Raw genomic sequence first — 14,781 nt, 5'->3', positions numbered from 1 at the left:
TATATAGGAAGTCCTGTTTTGGTCACCGGAAAAGTTTCGGGCTCATCGGTAGTGTACCGGGAGTGCCGGGAGGGGTGCAGGGGACCATCGGGAGGGGTGTCACGCCCCAAGGGGTCTCATGGGCTATGGTAAGAGATAAACCAGCCCCTAGTGGGCTGGAATAAGTTCCCACTAAGGCCCACAAGGTTTGAGAAGGAAAAAACACAAGGTGGAAAGAGTTTCCAAGTGGGAAGGTGGAATCCTACTCCAAGTAGTATTGGAGTAGGACTCCTCCACCTCCAATTTTGGCCAAATCTTGAGGGTTTGAGGCTGCCTCCTCCCCTCCCTCCCTCCTATATATACTAGAGGTATTGAGGTTTTTTGAGACACAACTTTGCCACGTGCTGCTCGAGCCTATACCACGCAGTTTTTCCTCTAGATCGTATTTCTGCGGAGCTTAGGCGAAGCCCTGCCGGAGTAGATCATCACCACCACCGGCGCGCTGTCACGCTGCCGGAGAACTCTTCTACCTCTCCACCCCCTCTTGCTGGATCAAGAAGGTGGAGATCGTCATCGAGCTGTACGTGTGCTGAACGCGGAGGTGACGTCCGTTCGGCACTAGATCGGAACGGATCATGAGACGGATCGCAAGACGGTTCGTGCAACGGATCGCGAGACGGTTCGTGGGACGGATCGCGGGACGGATCGCGGGACGGATCGTGGGATGGATCGCGGGACGGTTCGTGGGGCGGTTCATGGGGCGGTTGGAGGGACGTGAAAACGTTCCACTACATCAACCGCGTTTCTTAATGCTTCCTGCTGTGCGATCTACAAGGGTACGTAGATCCAAATCTCCTCTCGTAGATGGACATCACCATGATAGGTCTTCGTGCGCGTAGGAAATTTTTTGTTTCCCATGCGACGTTCCCCAACAGTGGCATCATGAGCTAGGTTCATGCGTAGATGTTATCTCGAGTAGAACACAAAGGGTTTTGTGGACGGTGATGTTCGATTTGCTGCCCTCCTTAGTCTTTTCTCGATTCGGCGGTATTGTTGGATTGAAGCGGCCCGGACCGACATTATTCGTACGCTTATGAAAGACTGGTTTCATTGATTGACATGCAACCTCGTTGCATAAAGATGATTGGCGGGTGTTGGTTTCTTCAACTTTAGTTGAATTGTTTTGACCGAGGCGGTCCTTGGAGAGGTTAAATAGCAATTTGCACATCTCCGTTGTGGTTTTTGCATAAGTAAGATGCGATCTACTAGATACCCATAAAAGCCACGTAAAACATGCAACAACAATTAGAGGACGTCTAACTTGTTTTTGCAAGGTATGCTTGTGATATGATATGGCCAATGACGTGATGTGATATATTGGATGTATGAGATCATCATGTTGTAATAGTTAACATCGACTTGCACGTCGATGGTACGGCAACCGGTAGGAGCCATAGGGTTGTCTTTAAACTAACATTTGTGTTTGCAGATGTGTTTACTATATTGCTAGGACGTAGCTTTAGTAGTAATAGTATAAGTAGCACGACAACCCCGATGGCGACACGTTGATGAAGATCATGGTGTGGCACCGGTGACAAGAAGATCGTGCCGGTGCTTTGGTGATGGAGATCAAGAAGCACATGATGATGGCCATATCATGTCACTTATGAATTACATGTGATGCTAATCCTTTTATGCACCTTATTTTGCTTAGAACGACGGTAGCATTATGAGGTGATCTCTCACTAAAATTTCAAGACCAAATTGTGTTCTCCCCGACTATGCACCGTTGCTACAGTTCGTCGTTTCGAGACACCACGTGATGATCGGGTGTGATAGACTCAACGTTCACATACAACGGGTGCAAAACAGTTGCACACGCGGAACACTCGGGTTAAACTTGACGAGCATTGCATGTGCAGACATGGCCTCGGAACACAAGAAACGGAAAGGTCGAGCATGAATCGTATAGTTGATATGATTAGCATAGAGATGCTTACCACTGAAACTATTCTCAACTCACGTGATGATCGGACTTGAGTTAGTGGATTTGGATCATGTACCACTCAAATGACTAGAGAGATGTACTTTTTGAGTGGGAGTTCTTAAGTAATATGATTAATTGAACTAATTATCATGAACATAGTCTAATGGTCTTTGCGAATTACGATGTAGCTTGCGCTATAGGTCTACTATTTTTATATGTTCCTAGAGAAAATTTAGTTGAAAGTTGATAGTAGCAACTTCGCGGACTAAGTCCGTAAAACTGAGGATTGTCCTCATTGCTGCACAGAAGGCTTATGTCCTTAATGCACTACTCGGTGTGCTGCACCTCGAGCATCGTCTGTGGATGTTGCGAACATCTGACATACACGTTTTTGATGACTACGTGATAGTTCAGTGCAGAAAACTTAATAGCTTAGAAGCATGGTGCTGAAGACGTTTTGAAACGTGGCGGAACATATGAGATGTTCTAAGAGATGAAATTGAGATTTCATGCTCGTGCCCTTGTTGAGAGGTATGAGACTTCCGACAAGATTCTTTGTCTACAAAGTAAAAGAGAAAAGCTCAAATCGTTGAGCATGTTCTCAGATTTTCTGAGTACAACAATCGCTTGAATCAAGTGGGAGTTTATCTTCCAGATGAGATAGTGATGGTTCTCCAAAGTCACTGCCACTAAGTTGCTAGAGCTTCGTGATGAACTATAACATATGAAGGATAGAGATGATGATCCTTGAGCGATTCGCACTATTTGACACTGCGAAAGTAGAAATCAAGAAGGAGCATCAATTGTTGATGGTTAGTAAAACCACTAGTTTCAAGAAGGGCAAGGGCTAGAAGGGATACTTCATGAAACGGCAAACCAGTTGCTGCTCTAATGAAGAAACCCAAGATTGAACCCAAACCCGAGACTAAGTGCTTCTCTTATGAGGGGAACGACACTGAGGCAGAGCTACCCTAGATACTTGGTAGATAAGAAGGCTGGCAAAGTCGACAGAAGTATATTTGATATACATAATATTGATGTATACTTTACTAGTACTCCTAGTAGCACGAGGGTATTAGATACCAGTTCGATTGCTAAGTGATTAGTAACTAGAAATGAAAGCTACGGAATAAACGGAGACTAGCTAAAGACGAGGTGACGATAAGTGTTGGAAGTGTTTCCAAGGTTGATGTGATCAAACATCGCACACTTCCTCTACCATCGGGATTGGTGTTGAACCTAAATAATTGTTATTTGGTGTTTACGTTGAGCATGAACATGATTGGATCATGTTTGTTGCAATACAATTATTCATTGAAATGGAATAATAGTTGTTCTATTTTCTTTAATAATTACCTTCAATGGTTTATTGAATCTCAATCGTAGTGTTACACATGTTCATAATATTGGTGCCAAAAGATACAAAGTAATAATGATAGTACCACTTAGTTGTGGCACTGCCACTTGAGTCATGTTGGTATAAAATGCATGAAGAAGCTCCATGCTGATGGATCTTTGTACTCACTCATTTTTGAAACGCTTGAGACATGCAAACCATACCTGTTGGTATAAATGCATGAAGCTCCATAGAGATGGATCGTTTGGACTCACTTGATTTTGAATCACTTGAGACATGCAAATCATGCCACATGAAACAAGAGAGTAACTTGTTGGGAGTAATACATTTTTGGATGTCTGCAGTCCAATGAGTGCCGAGGCACGCAGTGGATATCGTTATGTTCTTACTTCACTGACGATTTGAGTAGATACGGGAGTATTTACTTGATGAATCACAAGTCTGAAATATTGAAAAGTTCAAAGCTGTTTCAGAGTGAAGATCGTCGTGACAAGATGATAAACTGTCTACGATGTGATCATAGAGATGAATATCCGAGTTACGAGTTTTGGTACGCAGTTAAGACAATGTGGAAATTGTTTCGCAGTTCATGCCACCTGGAACACCATAGTGTGATGATGTGTCTAAACGTCATAGTCGCGCCCTATTGGATATAGCGCATACTATGACGTCTCTTATCAAATTACCACTATCGTGTATGGGTTATGCATTAGAGACAACCGCATTCACTTTAAATAGGGCACCGCGTATTTCCGTTGAGATGACACGGTATAGACTATGGTTTGGAGAAACCTAAGTTGTCATTTCTTGAAAGTTTGGGGTTGCGATGCTTATGTGAAAAAGTTTCAGTCTGATAAGCTCGAACCCAAAGCGGATAAATGCATCTTCATAGGATATCCAAAACAGTTGGATACATCTCCTATCTCATATCCGGAAGCAAAGTGTTTGTTTCTAGAAACGAGTCCTTTCTCGAGGAAAGGTTTCTCTCGAAAGAATTGAGTGGGAGGGTGGTGGAACTTGATGAGGTTAGTGAACCGTCACTTCAACCAGTGTGTAGCAGGGCGCAGGAAGATGTTCCTGTGGCGCCTACACCAATTGAAGTGGAAACTGATGATGGTGATCATTGATCTTCGGATCAAGTTACTACAAACCTCGTAGGTCGACAAGGTCGCGTACTACTGTAGAGTGGTACGGTAACCCTGTCTTGGAGGTCATGTTGTTGAACAACAATGAACCAACGAGCTATGGAGAAGCGACGGTGAGCCCGGATTCCGACAAATGGCTGGAGGCCATGAAATCCGAGAGAGGATCCATGTATGAAAACAAAGTGTAGACATTGGAAGAACTACTTGATGGTCGTAGGACTATTGAGTAAAGATGGATCTTTAAAAGGAAGACAGACGATGATGGTGATAAGTCACTATTAAGAAAAGCTCGACTTGTTGCAAAGATGTTTCCGACAAGATCAAACAGTTGACTATGATGAGACTTTGTCACTCGTAGCGATGCTAAAAGTCTGTTAGAATTATGTTAGTAGTTGTTGCATTATTTATGAAATATTGCACATAGGATGTCAAAACATTGTTTCCTCGACGGTTTCCTTGAGGAAAGATTGTATGTGATACAACCAGAAGGTTTTGTCGATCCTAAAGATACTAACAAGTATGCAAGCTCCAACGATCCTTCAATGGACTGGTGCAAGCATCTCGTAGTTGGAATATACACTTTGATGAGATGATCAAAGATTTTGGGTTTGTACAAGGTTTATGAGAAACTTGTATTTCCAAAGAAGTGAGTGGGAGCACTATAGAATTTCTCATAAGTATATGTGGTTGACATATTGGTGATCAGAAGTAATGTAGAATTTCTGTAAAGCATAAAGGTTGATTGAAAGGGGTTTTTTCAAAGGAAGACCTGGATAGAGCTGCTTGAACATTGAGCATCAAGATCTATGGAGATAGATCAAAAATGCTAAACAGAACTTTCAAATGAAATGCATGCCTTGACAAGTTTTTGAAGGAGTTCAAAATATATCAACGAAGAAGGAGTTCTTGGTTGTGTTGTATGGTGTGAATATGAGTAAGACTCAAAAGCCCGACCACGGCAGAAGAAAGAGAAAGGACGAAGGTCGTCCCTTATGACTTAGCCATAAACTCTACAGTATGCCATGCTGTGTACCATACCTGATGTGTGCCTTGCCACAAGTGTGTTAAGAGGTACAGAGAGTGATCCAGGATTGAATCACAGAACAACGGTCAAAGTTATCCTTAGTAACTAATAGACTAAGGAATTTTCTCGATTATGGAGGTGGTTCAAGAGTTCGTCGTAAAGTATTACGTTGATGCAAGCTTTGACACTAATCCGAATAACTATGAGTAGTAAAACGGATTCGTATAGTACATTAGATATTTGGGGTATTTCCCAATAGCATGTAGTAGCACCATCTATAAGATGACATAAAGATTTGTAAAGCACACACGGATCTGAAAGATTCAGAACCGTTGACTAAAACCTCTCTCATGAGCAAGACGTGATCAGACCCCAGGACTATATGGGTGTTGCATTCATTAAAATCACATGGTGATGTGAACTAGATTATTGACTCTAGTGCAAGTGGGAGACTGTTGGAAATATGCCCTAGAGGCAATAATAAATTAGTTATTATTATATTTCCTTGTTCATAATAATCGTTTATTATCCATGCTAGAATTGTGTTGATTGGAAACTCAAATACATGGGTGGATACATAGACAACACACTGTCCCTAGTGAGCCTCTAGTTGACTAGGTCATTGATCAAAGATGGTCAAGGTTTCCTGGCCATAGGCAAGTGTTGTCACTTGATAACGGGATCACATCATTAGGAGAATCATGTGATGGACAAGACCCAAACTATGAACGTAGCATATTGATCGTGTCGTTTTATTGCTATTATTTTCTGCGTGTCAAGTATTTGTTCCTATGACCATGAGATCATATAACTCACTGGCACCGGAGAAATACCTTGTGTGCATCAAACATCGCAACGTAACTGGGTGACTATAAAGGTGCTCTACAGGTATCTCCGAAGGTGTCCGTTGAGTTAGTATGGATCAGACTTGGGTTTGGTCACTCCGTGTGACGGAGAGGTATCTCGGGGCCCACTCGGTAATACAACATCACACACAAGCCTTGCAAGCAATGTGACTAAGTGTAAGTCATGGGATCTTGTATTACAGAACGAGTAAAGAGACTTGCCGGTAACGAGATTGAAATAGGTATGCGGATACCGACGATCAAATCTCGGGCAAGTAATATACCGAAGGACAAAGGGAATGACATACGGGATTATATGAATCCTTGAGATTGAGGTTCAACCGATAAGATCTTCGAAGAATATGTAGGATCCAATATGGGCATCCAGGTCCCGCTATTGGATATTGACCGAGGAGTGTCTCGGGTCATGTCTACATAGTTCTCGAACCCGCATGGTCTGCACACTTAAGGTTCGGTGACGTTTCAGTATAGTTGAGTTATAGGTGTTGGTAACCGAAAGTTGTTCGGAGTCCCAGATGAGATCCAGGACGTCGCGAGGAGGTCCGGAATGGTCCGGAGGTAAAGAGTGATATATAGGAAGTCCTGTTTTGGTCACCGGAAAAGTTTCGGGCTCATCGGTAGTGTACCGGGAGTGCCGGGAGGGGTGCCGGGGACCATCGGGAGGGGTGTCAAGCCCCAAGGGGTCTCATGGGCTATGGTAAGAGATAAACCAGCCCCTAGTGGGCTGGAATAAGTTCCCACTAAGGCCCATAAGGTTTGAGAAGGAAAAAAACACAAGGTGGAAAGAGTTTCCAAGTGGGAAGGTGGAATCCTACTCCAAGTAGGATTGGAGTAGGACTCCTCCACCTCCAATTTCGGACAAACCTTGAGGGTTTGAGGCTGCCTCCTCCCCTCCCTCCCTCCTATATATACTAGAGGTATTAAGGGTTTTTGAGACACAACTTTGCCACGTGCTGCTCGAGCCTATACCACGCAGTTTTTCCTCTAGATCATATTTCTGCGGAGCTTAGGCGAAGCCCTGCCGGAGTAGATCATCACCACCACCGGCGCGCCGTCACGCTGCCGGAGAATTCTTCTACCTCTCCACCCCCTCTTGCTGGATCAAGAAGGTGGAGATCGTCATCGAGCTGTACGTGTGCTGAACGCGGAGGTGACGTCCGTTCGGCACTAGATCGGAACGGATCATGAGACGGTTCGTGCAACGGATCGCGAGACGGTTCATGGGACGGATCGCGGGACAGATCGTGGGACGGATCGTGGGACGGTTCGTGGGACGGTTCGTGGGGCGGTTCGAGGGACGTGAAGACGTTCCACTACATAAACCGCGTTTATTAACGCTTCGTGTTGTGCGATCTGCAAGGGTACGTAGATCCAAATCTCCTCTCGTAGATGGACATCACCATGATAGGTCTTCGTGCGCATAGGAATTTTTTTTTCCCATGCGACGTTCTCTAACAGTCGTCATGTCATCCATTGTGATACATTTGTCCTCTTTATATTTATTGTTTCTTCTCCCTCTTCTCTTCTGTGGACCTGACGCTGACTCTGCTGCCATGTACGACTACGCCCGTGACGATCAACCTTTTGCACCAGAGCCACAAGGTAAGCAATCCCCCTTGATAATTCTGATATCTTCCAATTCTTTCTCCCTCATGCTTGCATTAGAATTTTACTATTGTATTTGGTAGATCCTATTCTGAGGCATAGACTTATTTTGTATCCTTCTATTGATACCTGCGTGCTTATCCTATATGCTTAGGATAGGTTGGTTAGTGAACCATCAATGAACCCCACACTTATCCTTGTTGCCCCCGCTTCATCATTGATGACTCGATCCCCCTGATCGACGTCCTGAACCTGACATATCACATCACACCGCCTTAGTTGTACGACTCTGTAGAGTTACTATCGAGTGCCGAGGGTGAAACCTCGTAAAGCATTCCTGATGTGTTAACTTTGTAGCATAGCTAGCCGGTCGTGGACTTCAAGGGTTATTCCTCCTTCACCACTCCCCATAACGCCTCTGTTGTGCAACTCATCAAGTGTGACCCTCGAGGGTGATTCCTCACTTGTCGCCTGGACAGTTATATGAATTGGAATCCATCGAAGGTGATTCTTCGATCTCCCCTTGATGTTATGGAGACACGGTTACATTGATTTCCCTCTTGATTTGCGAGAAAGACGGGTCGTCCCAGAGGGGTACGTGCGAGTGATGTGTAGAAGGGTTGACCGGGAAAGTATCCACGAGATAATTACGAGGCGCGGTCGGGCAGGCAGACTGCCCAGGAGAGGGATGCGCGTGAACCTTGTCGTAAGTCCTCGATACGGGACGACGGGAGCAATGATCATTGACACGACTTAAAAAAGTCATTAATGGGTTTAGATATGTGATTTGAGTAGGCCTCTAGCCTTTCTCGTACTAACCACCACGCGAGAATAAGTATGGGCACTCTTCGTCATACATTCACCCGAAAGCTCTTCAGATGCAACAATGAGGGGCACACGTCCGGGTGGCCTGCGTAAGCACCATCTTTGTATTAAGAGGTGCGAGGACTGACACCGGCCATCCATGTAACGCGCAAGAGTGCAAAGGGCGATGGGCCCAAGACCCCTGAGCACTTAGGAGTAGACCAACATGTTGGCCTCTCTGTTGAGCGTAGGTAGGACTATGACGTGTCGATCAGCCGAGGCCGGGCATGACCCAGGAAAGTGTGTCCGGGCGGAGTTAATCGATCGTGTTGGCTAAGTTGGCGCACCCATGCAGGGAAGTATATCTATTCGAATAGTTGTGTCTACGGTGACGGACGCTTATAGTTAGAACAAGATACTTGTGATATTAAATTCAAATGTTGGCTCCGGGATTGCTTCCTTGCAAGGAGTCGAGGAGGAATCTCTAGGCCTTGTTACAACATGCTTGTATATGTTTTACTAATCTAAACTCATTTAATGCTGCAAGACATTGAAGATGCTAGTCTTCGATAGGGCTAGGTCTTTCCTCTCTATTCTGGCATTTCTGTAGTTCGGTCCAATGATATAGCCCCATTCATTTGAAATCAATGCATATTTACCATAATTCTAATGTAAGTCTTGCGAGTACTATGGATGAGTACTCACTGCTGCTTTGCTTCCCTTTTCCCTCTAGATACGATTGCCGCGAACAGATGAAGGAGCCCAGGAGACAGTTGATCCCGCTGACAACTACTACTACCCCGATGAAGCCTACTACTACGTTGAGGCCACTGACGACTAGGAGTAGTTAGGAGGCTCCCAGCGAGGAGGTCTTGCCTTTTTGATCTATATATCTTTTTTGCTAGCCTTCTTAAGTCAAAACTTGTTTGCTATGTGTGTACTTTGATAATATTTCTTTCGTTGACTCGTATGTACATGAGCTTATGTATTCGAGCCCTCGAGGCCCGTGGCTTGTAATATAAAATTTGAATTATTTTATTTGTGTCTAGAGTTGTCTTGTGATATCTTCCTGTGAGTCCCTGATCTTTATTTTACGCATTTCGGTGTATGATTAACGTACGATTAAGGCGGAGGGCGTCACATTTTTAAACCATGATAGACGGCATCGATCATCATTGCTTTTAGTAAATAAACTACTAATAAGCGGCATAGCTAATAAATCTGATATGCAATCATTCATTAATTCCTTTGTGAATTTGTGCCCTTAATATAATTTTCTGTTCCAGATTTTAATGTATCGCATTACTACTTCCCCGGCTGATGTTGAATATGACTTGTCCTTTTATGCAATTATTGGTTTTTGCATCTTTTCCTCCCATAATATGATAATTTAAAGATGTAATAATAGTAAGCGTAAATGCATGTTTCTTTGACAAAACAAAAAGTTCCATGCATCCAAAATGTATGTAAGTTTGCACAAATGAGTATATGTTTTGTGCATCAACATATTTAGGAAAATTCCTATTATTCTATTGTCAAAATGGTTGGGTGCAACAATGTGTGCCATCAAAGATCTAGTAATTGAGAACATGGCTCTCGTAGAAACAGCCCCTGTGTCGCTCGTTTTGGGTGAAGTGGTTGTTCTACACCTCAGCTCGATGCACGCATGCTACATCCATGCAAAAGAATAGCAAAATATTAAAAAAAAACTAAATTTTGTGAGATTGATGATGAACAAATGTTATAGGTGCTTGCCAAGTATGGTGGTCAAATGACATTCTGAGGAGGTCTGCACAAAAGAAAACAAAATTATTGAAAATTACTAAAATTGTGCGTGCACTGTTTGAGCACAACTTGTATCTTTTTATAGAATGTTGTTCGGATGTCATTTGACCACCAAATTTTACACCCATCTATTAGATTTGCTTGTCATCATTCTCACAAAATTTCAGATATTTTCAAAATATTTTGATATATTTTCTTGCATGGATGTAGGGTGGGTGCACCTAGTTGGAGTTCAGCCACTACTTTCCCGTACTTTAAGCCCTATATATATACGAGGAATGCTAGACCTACGTAAAATTACGTGAAGGTTTTACGTAAACAGTGATGTGGAGGTAAGTAATTGGATAAAGATTAGTGGTTGGGCCCCATCCGGTTGAAATCAGGGGGCAGAAAAAATTAGTTAAGAAACAATACATAACAACTCGTAGGCTCTGTAAGTAGATGTAGCATTTTTTATATCTCTCCCTATTAATAAAGCAAATACGGTTTCTGGTCGTCCTTCATTTAAATTACCCTCATAGTTGGCTAAAATTACCCACCAATGCCACTCGTAAGTGAAAAAAATGTTTGTTTTTTAGATTTAAGAAGTCGGCGCAGTTCTTTGTTGTTATATCGTCCGATACATTAGCAATACAAGAACCGACGAGTAGCGCGATGGCTAATGCTTCAAACCTCCACACTCGAGACCAGCGTTCGATTCCAGGTCGGGGCGCCCCTGTTTTTTCTTTTTTTCCTTCTCTAAATTAATTCCAGATTTCAAAATAACAAAGTATAAAAAAATTATGAGTATAAAAAATGTACGAAAAAGCAAAAACTGTTTGTGTATTCGAAAAATATATTCAAAAAGTCATAAAATATTAATGAGTTTGAAAATATTCATTTCTTTTTCTTCTCTAAATTAATACCAGATTTTAAAAGAACAAAGTATCAAAAAATTATGAGTATAAAAAATGTAGGAAAAAGCAAAAACTGTTTGTTTATTCGAAAAATATATTCAAAAAATCATAAAATATTCATGAGTTCGAAAATTGCTCACATATTATAAAACAAATCACGATTTCAAATAAATTGTAATGAAATACTAAATGATCATGATTTTTGTATAAAATTATCCAGTAATCAAAACATATTCATGAATTTGAATAGCTTGTCCATCATCTTTTAGAAAATCTTCATAAAAATTAATACACATCCATAAATAATGAACAAGACGAAGTGTCGCTTACATAAAGATTTTATTAGGAGATCTGTAAAGGTCATTTTATGATTTTATTTAGACCTTTGCATATCAAAAAGTTGCGAGTTTGTGAATTCAGAAAAATATTCAGAAAATCATAAAAAGTTCATGAGTTCAGAAATTGCTCACACATTATAAAAAAAATCACAATTTCAAATAATTTTTCATGAAGTAAGAAATGTTCAAAAATTTAAAAATGATCCGGTATTCAAGGCATATTCAGGAATTTGAAAAACATCTCCATCTATTTTTAGAAAATGTTCACAAAAATTAAAACACATCCTTAAATAATGAACAAAACTAAATGTCGCTTACATACATGTTTTATTACGAGATCTCTGGAGGTCGTTTTATGATTTTTTTTAGTCCCTCGCGTTAGGCAAAAAAAGGTTTTCGTGTTTTGTATTATGTTGTGACGCCTTAAGAAATCAAGTCGCGATGAGCATCAAATCTTTTGTTTATGAAATCATACTTTTTTATATCTATCACACCTGCATAATCTAATAGTTTTTTCCCGTTGCAACGCACGGGCATATTTGCTAGTATATATCTAGGTGCATATGCCTTCATATCCTATTTGTGTGTTTATTTTGCCAACCAGAGAGGCCCCGAGACACCTCCATTGTAGCATTCGTCCACGTACCTAGCAGACTCGGGGCGGGACAGAAGAGCAGCTCCGCGGATCACTGCGTCCTCGTCTCTGATTAGCCCCCTGCCATCAAAGTAGTCCTCCAGGAGCTGCCCAACCATGGGGATCCTCACACTTCCACCGACGAGAATGACCTCGTCGATGGCGTCCTTGCGGCTCTGCGTGTGGGAACTGGGAGCACCTCCCATCACCACCGTCTCCACGATTTCCATCGCTCGCTCCATGAGGTCACGGTTCAGCTCCTCGAACTTGGCCCGTGTGAGCTCTTCGTACACATCTGCGGCCTCGCCGAGAACCGATCCGATGTTCATAAGAACGCCTTCTCGGTCGCTCAGTAACTTTTTGGCACTCTCACAGTCTGCCCTCAGCTTCCTGAGAGCGCCATCATCCCCACGGATGTCCCGGTCATGCTTCTCCTGGATCAGCTCCAAGAAATAGTCCACAACCCTGCCGGTGAAGTCGTCACCTGCACAGAACGAATTAGTTTCTCTTATTATTTGTTGCCTTAGATGTGTATTGTATTAGTACGTACCGCCTAGATAGGGATCATGGTATTCGTCCAGGAGACGGGCCGAGCCATCCTTGAACCGAAACTTGGTGGCGTGGCACGTGCGGCCGCCGAGATGGAAGACTAGGATGACCTTGCGGTCGCCCCTCTTCTCATGAAGGCGGTAGGCAGCCGCCGCCGCGACCTGCTCGTCAACAAGCTTGGCAGTACGGAAGCCACCACGCCACTGGGCAGCTTCCATGACAAGCCAACTCCGTTGAGCAGCGTTCAAGTGTCCGGGGACAGTGACCATGGCGTACCTGATCTCGCGGCCCAGATGCGCTTCCGCCGTTCGCTTCAGCTCGGCTACAAGGATGCTGGCGACATCTTCGGGGAGGAAACTCTTGACGTTGCCTTCCTCGATCTCAATGCCGCATCTTCCCAGCTGCTCGGTGAAGTGGTACGGAACTAGCTCCGCCTCTCTCTTTACCATCTTGTTGTACATCCTATCAACAAAAGAATCAAGATCGACAACCATGCTAAAACGTCCATCCTACAACCTCGATAAACCAGTCCAATCATACCATGCAAGCTAATTAAAATCTAGAATCAACCAAACCAAGTAAGAAAACAACTTGCCTGATGCCAAAGAGGCGCTTGAAGCCGGAGACGGCCGTGCCGGGCCTGACGGCCGCGTGGTTCATGGCGGCCTCGCCGACGAGGGTACCGTTGTCTGTGAAGGCGACCCAGGAGGGGATGCAGAACTGGTACGCGGTGTGGGGATCCAGCCGACCCCCGTAGCCGGCGACGCAGGACTTGGTGTTGCCGATGTGGATGGCCGTCGTGTTGCCCGACATGAACGGAGAGGCCGTGTCATACGTCCGGAACACGGAGGCGCAATGCCCGGGCCTCAGGCCCCGCGGTAGGCCAAACGCCGCCACTCGCGACGTCGTCGATGCTGCTGCATGTCAAGAAAATCAAATTAACGAATTAGGCGAGTGCGCAACAGGAGTTCAATCGATGTTAGAGGGAGATGAGGCAGACCAACGGCCAGGAGCAGTACAACGCCGAGGTAGATCCGACTTATCGCCGCCATTGGAGTTGCTGTTTCTCGGCGTGTTTTGGCGGAGTTATCAATGCCACTAGCAGCGCCAGCGATTGTGCGTGACCAGTCCATTGATCCATGACACCGAGTCATCCAGGACCGTAGGATCTTTGCAGGCCGCGTTATACTCCAAAATACCAATCTGTAATCAATTATCAATGCGTTAGTGCAAGCAAAACAAGGCACGTTCAAATACAGACCTAATCGTATTAATCTAGGATCTGTATCACCGGGAGAGGACACAAGCCCCCCCCCCCCCCCCCCCCCCCCCCGGGTCAGAAAGACCAAAATTGGCATGTTATGTTCAATAAAACTGACATAGTGCATATAATGAAATTGCCATAGACACATGGGAAATTTGCCATGATTAATTTTTTTTAAAGAAGGGGGTTACCCCCTCCCTCATTTTTATCAATGAAGCAGCAAAGCAAAGCGATTTACAGAACAAACGTATACCACCATCTAAACAAAAAAATCAACCAGCCCAGGAACAACACTCAGGTAATGTTTGGTGGAGAGGCTAAAATGACAGCGAAATCGGCAGTAATAAACACCCAAACAGCCTACGTAAACTCCAGAACATATTCTATTTTTGTCCGCCTATGCAGTGTCGTAAATAACCATCCATTGCTGCAAGATCCCTTTTAGATTGACAAGGCCGCAGCCCAGACCTCTCCATGTGCGCCTCTGGAAATAAAATTCATTCCTCAATCTTCATATGCTCCATAAGGAGACAGCAGTTAACAGGTTA

The 14,781-nt window shown here is 43.7% G+C and overlaps 1 protein-coding gene across 1 annotated transcript; it reads right to left on the bottom strand.

Moving 5' to 3' along the window:
* Positions 1–12,318: 12,318 nt before the first annotated feature.
* LOC123450863 (luminal-binding protein 5-like) lies at positions 12,319–14,021 on the bottom strand. Its single transcript, XM_045127918.1, has 4 exons — positions 13,970–14,021; positions 13,561–13,886; positions 12,971–13,478; positions 12,319–12,904 (listed from the first exon to the last, which is right to left on the bottom strand). Exons 1-4 carry the CDS (start codon positions 14,019–14,021, stop codon positions 12,375–12,377), a joined length of 1,416 nt encoding a protein of 471 aa, XP_044983853.1. The 3' UTR covers positions 12,319–12,374.
* Between the last annotated feature and the right edge of the window lie 760 nt (positions 14,022–14,781).

Source organism: Hordeum vulgare, chromosome 4H (genome assembly GCF_904849725.1).
Source record: "Hordeum vulgare subsp. vulgare chromosome 4H, MorexV3_pseudomolecules_assembly, whole genome shotgun sequence".
Taxonomy (NCBI): domain Eukaryota; kingdom Viridiplantae; phylum Streptophyta; class Magnoliopsida; order Poales; family Poaceae; genus Hordeum; species Hordeum vulgare.
The sequence above is the reverse complement of the archived record's forward strand: the minus strand, read 5'-3'. Positions and strand labels throughout refer to the sequence as shown.

What these genes read in the sequence shown, in the direction of transcription:
- LOC123450863 (XM_045127918.1), bottom strand. Translation starts at nt 14,021, where the DNA reads ATGGCGGCGATAAGTCGGATCTACCTCGGCGTTGTACTGCTCCTGGCC. An exon ending in TGTACTGCTCCTGGCCGTTG is followed by an intron (nt 13,887 to 13,969) that starts GTCTGCCTCATC and finishes CTTGACATGCAG; the next exon opens with CAGCATCGACGACGTCGCGA. An exon ending in CCATGATCCCTATCTAGGCG is followed by an intron (nt 12,905 to 12,970) that starts GTACGTACTAAT and finishes CGTTCTGTGCAG; the next exon opens with GTGACGACTTCACCGGCAGG.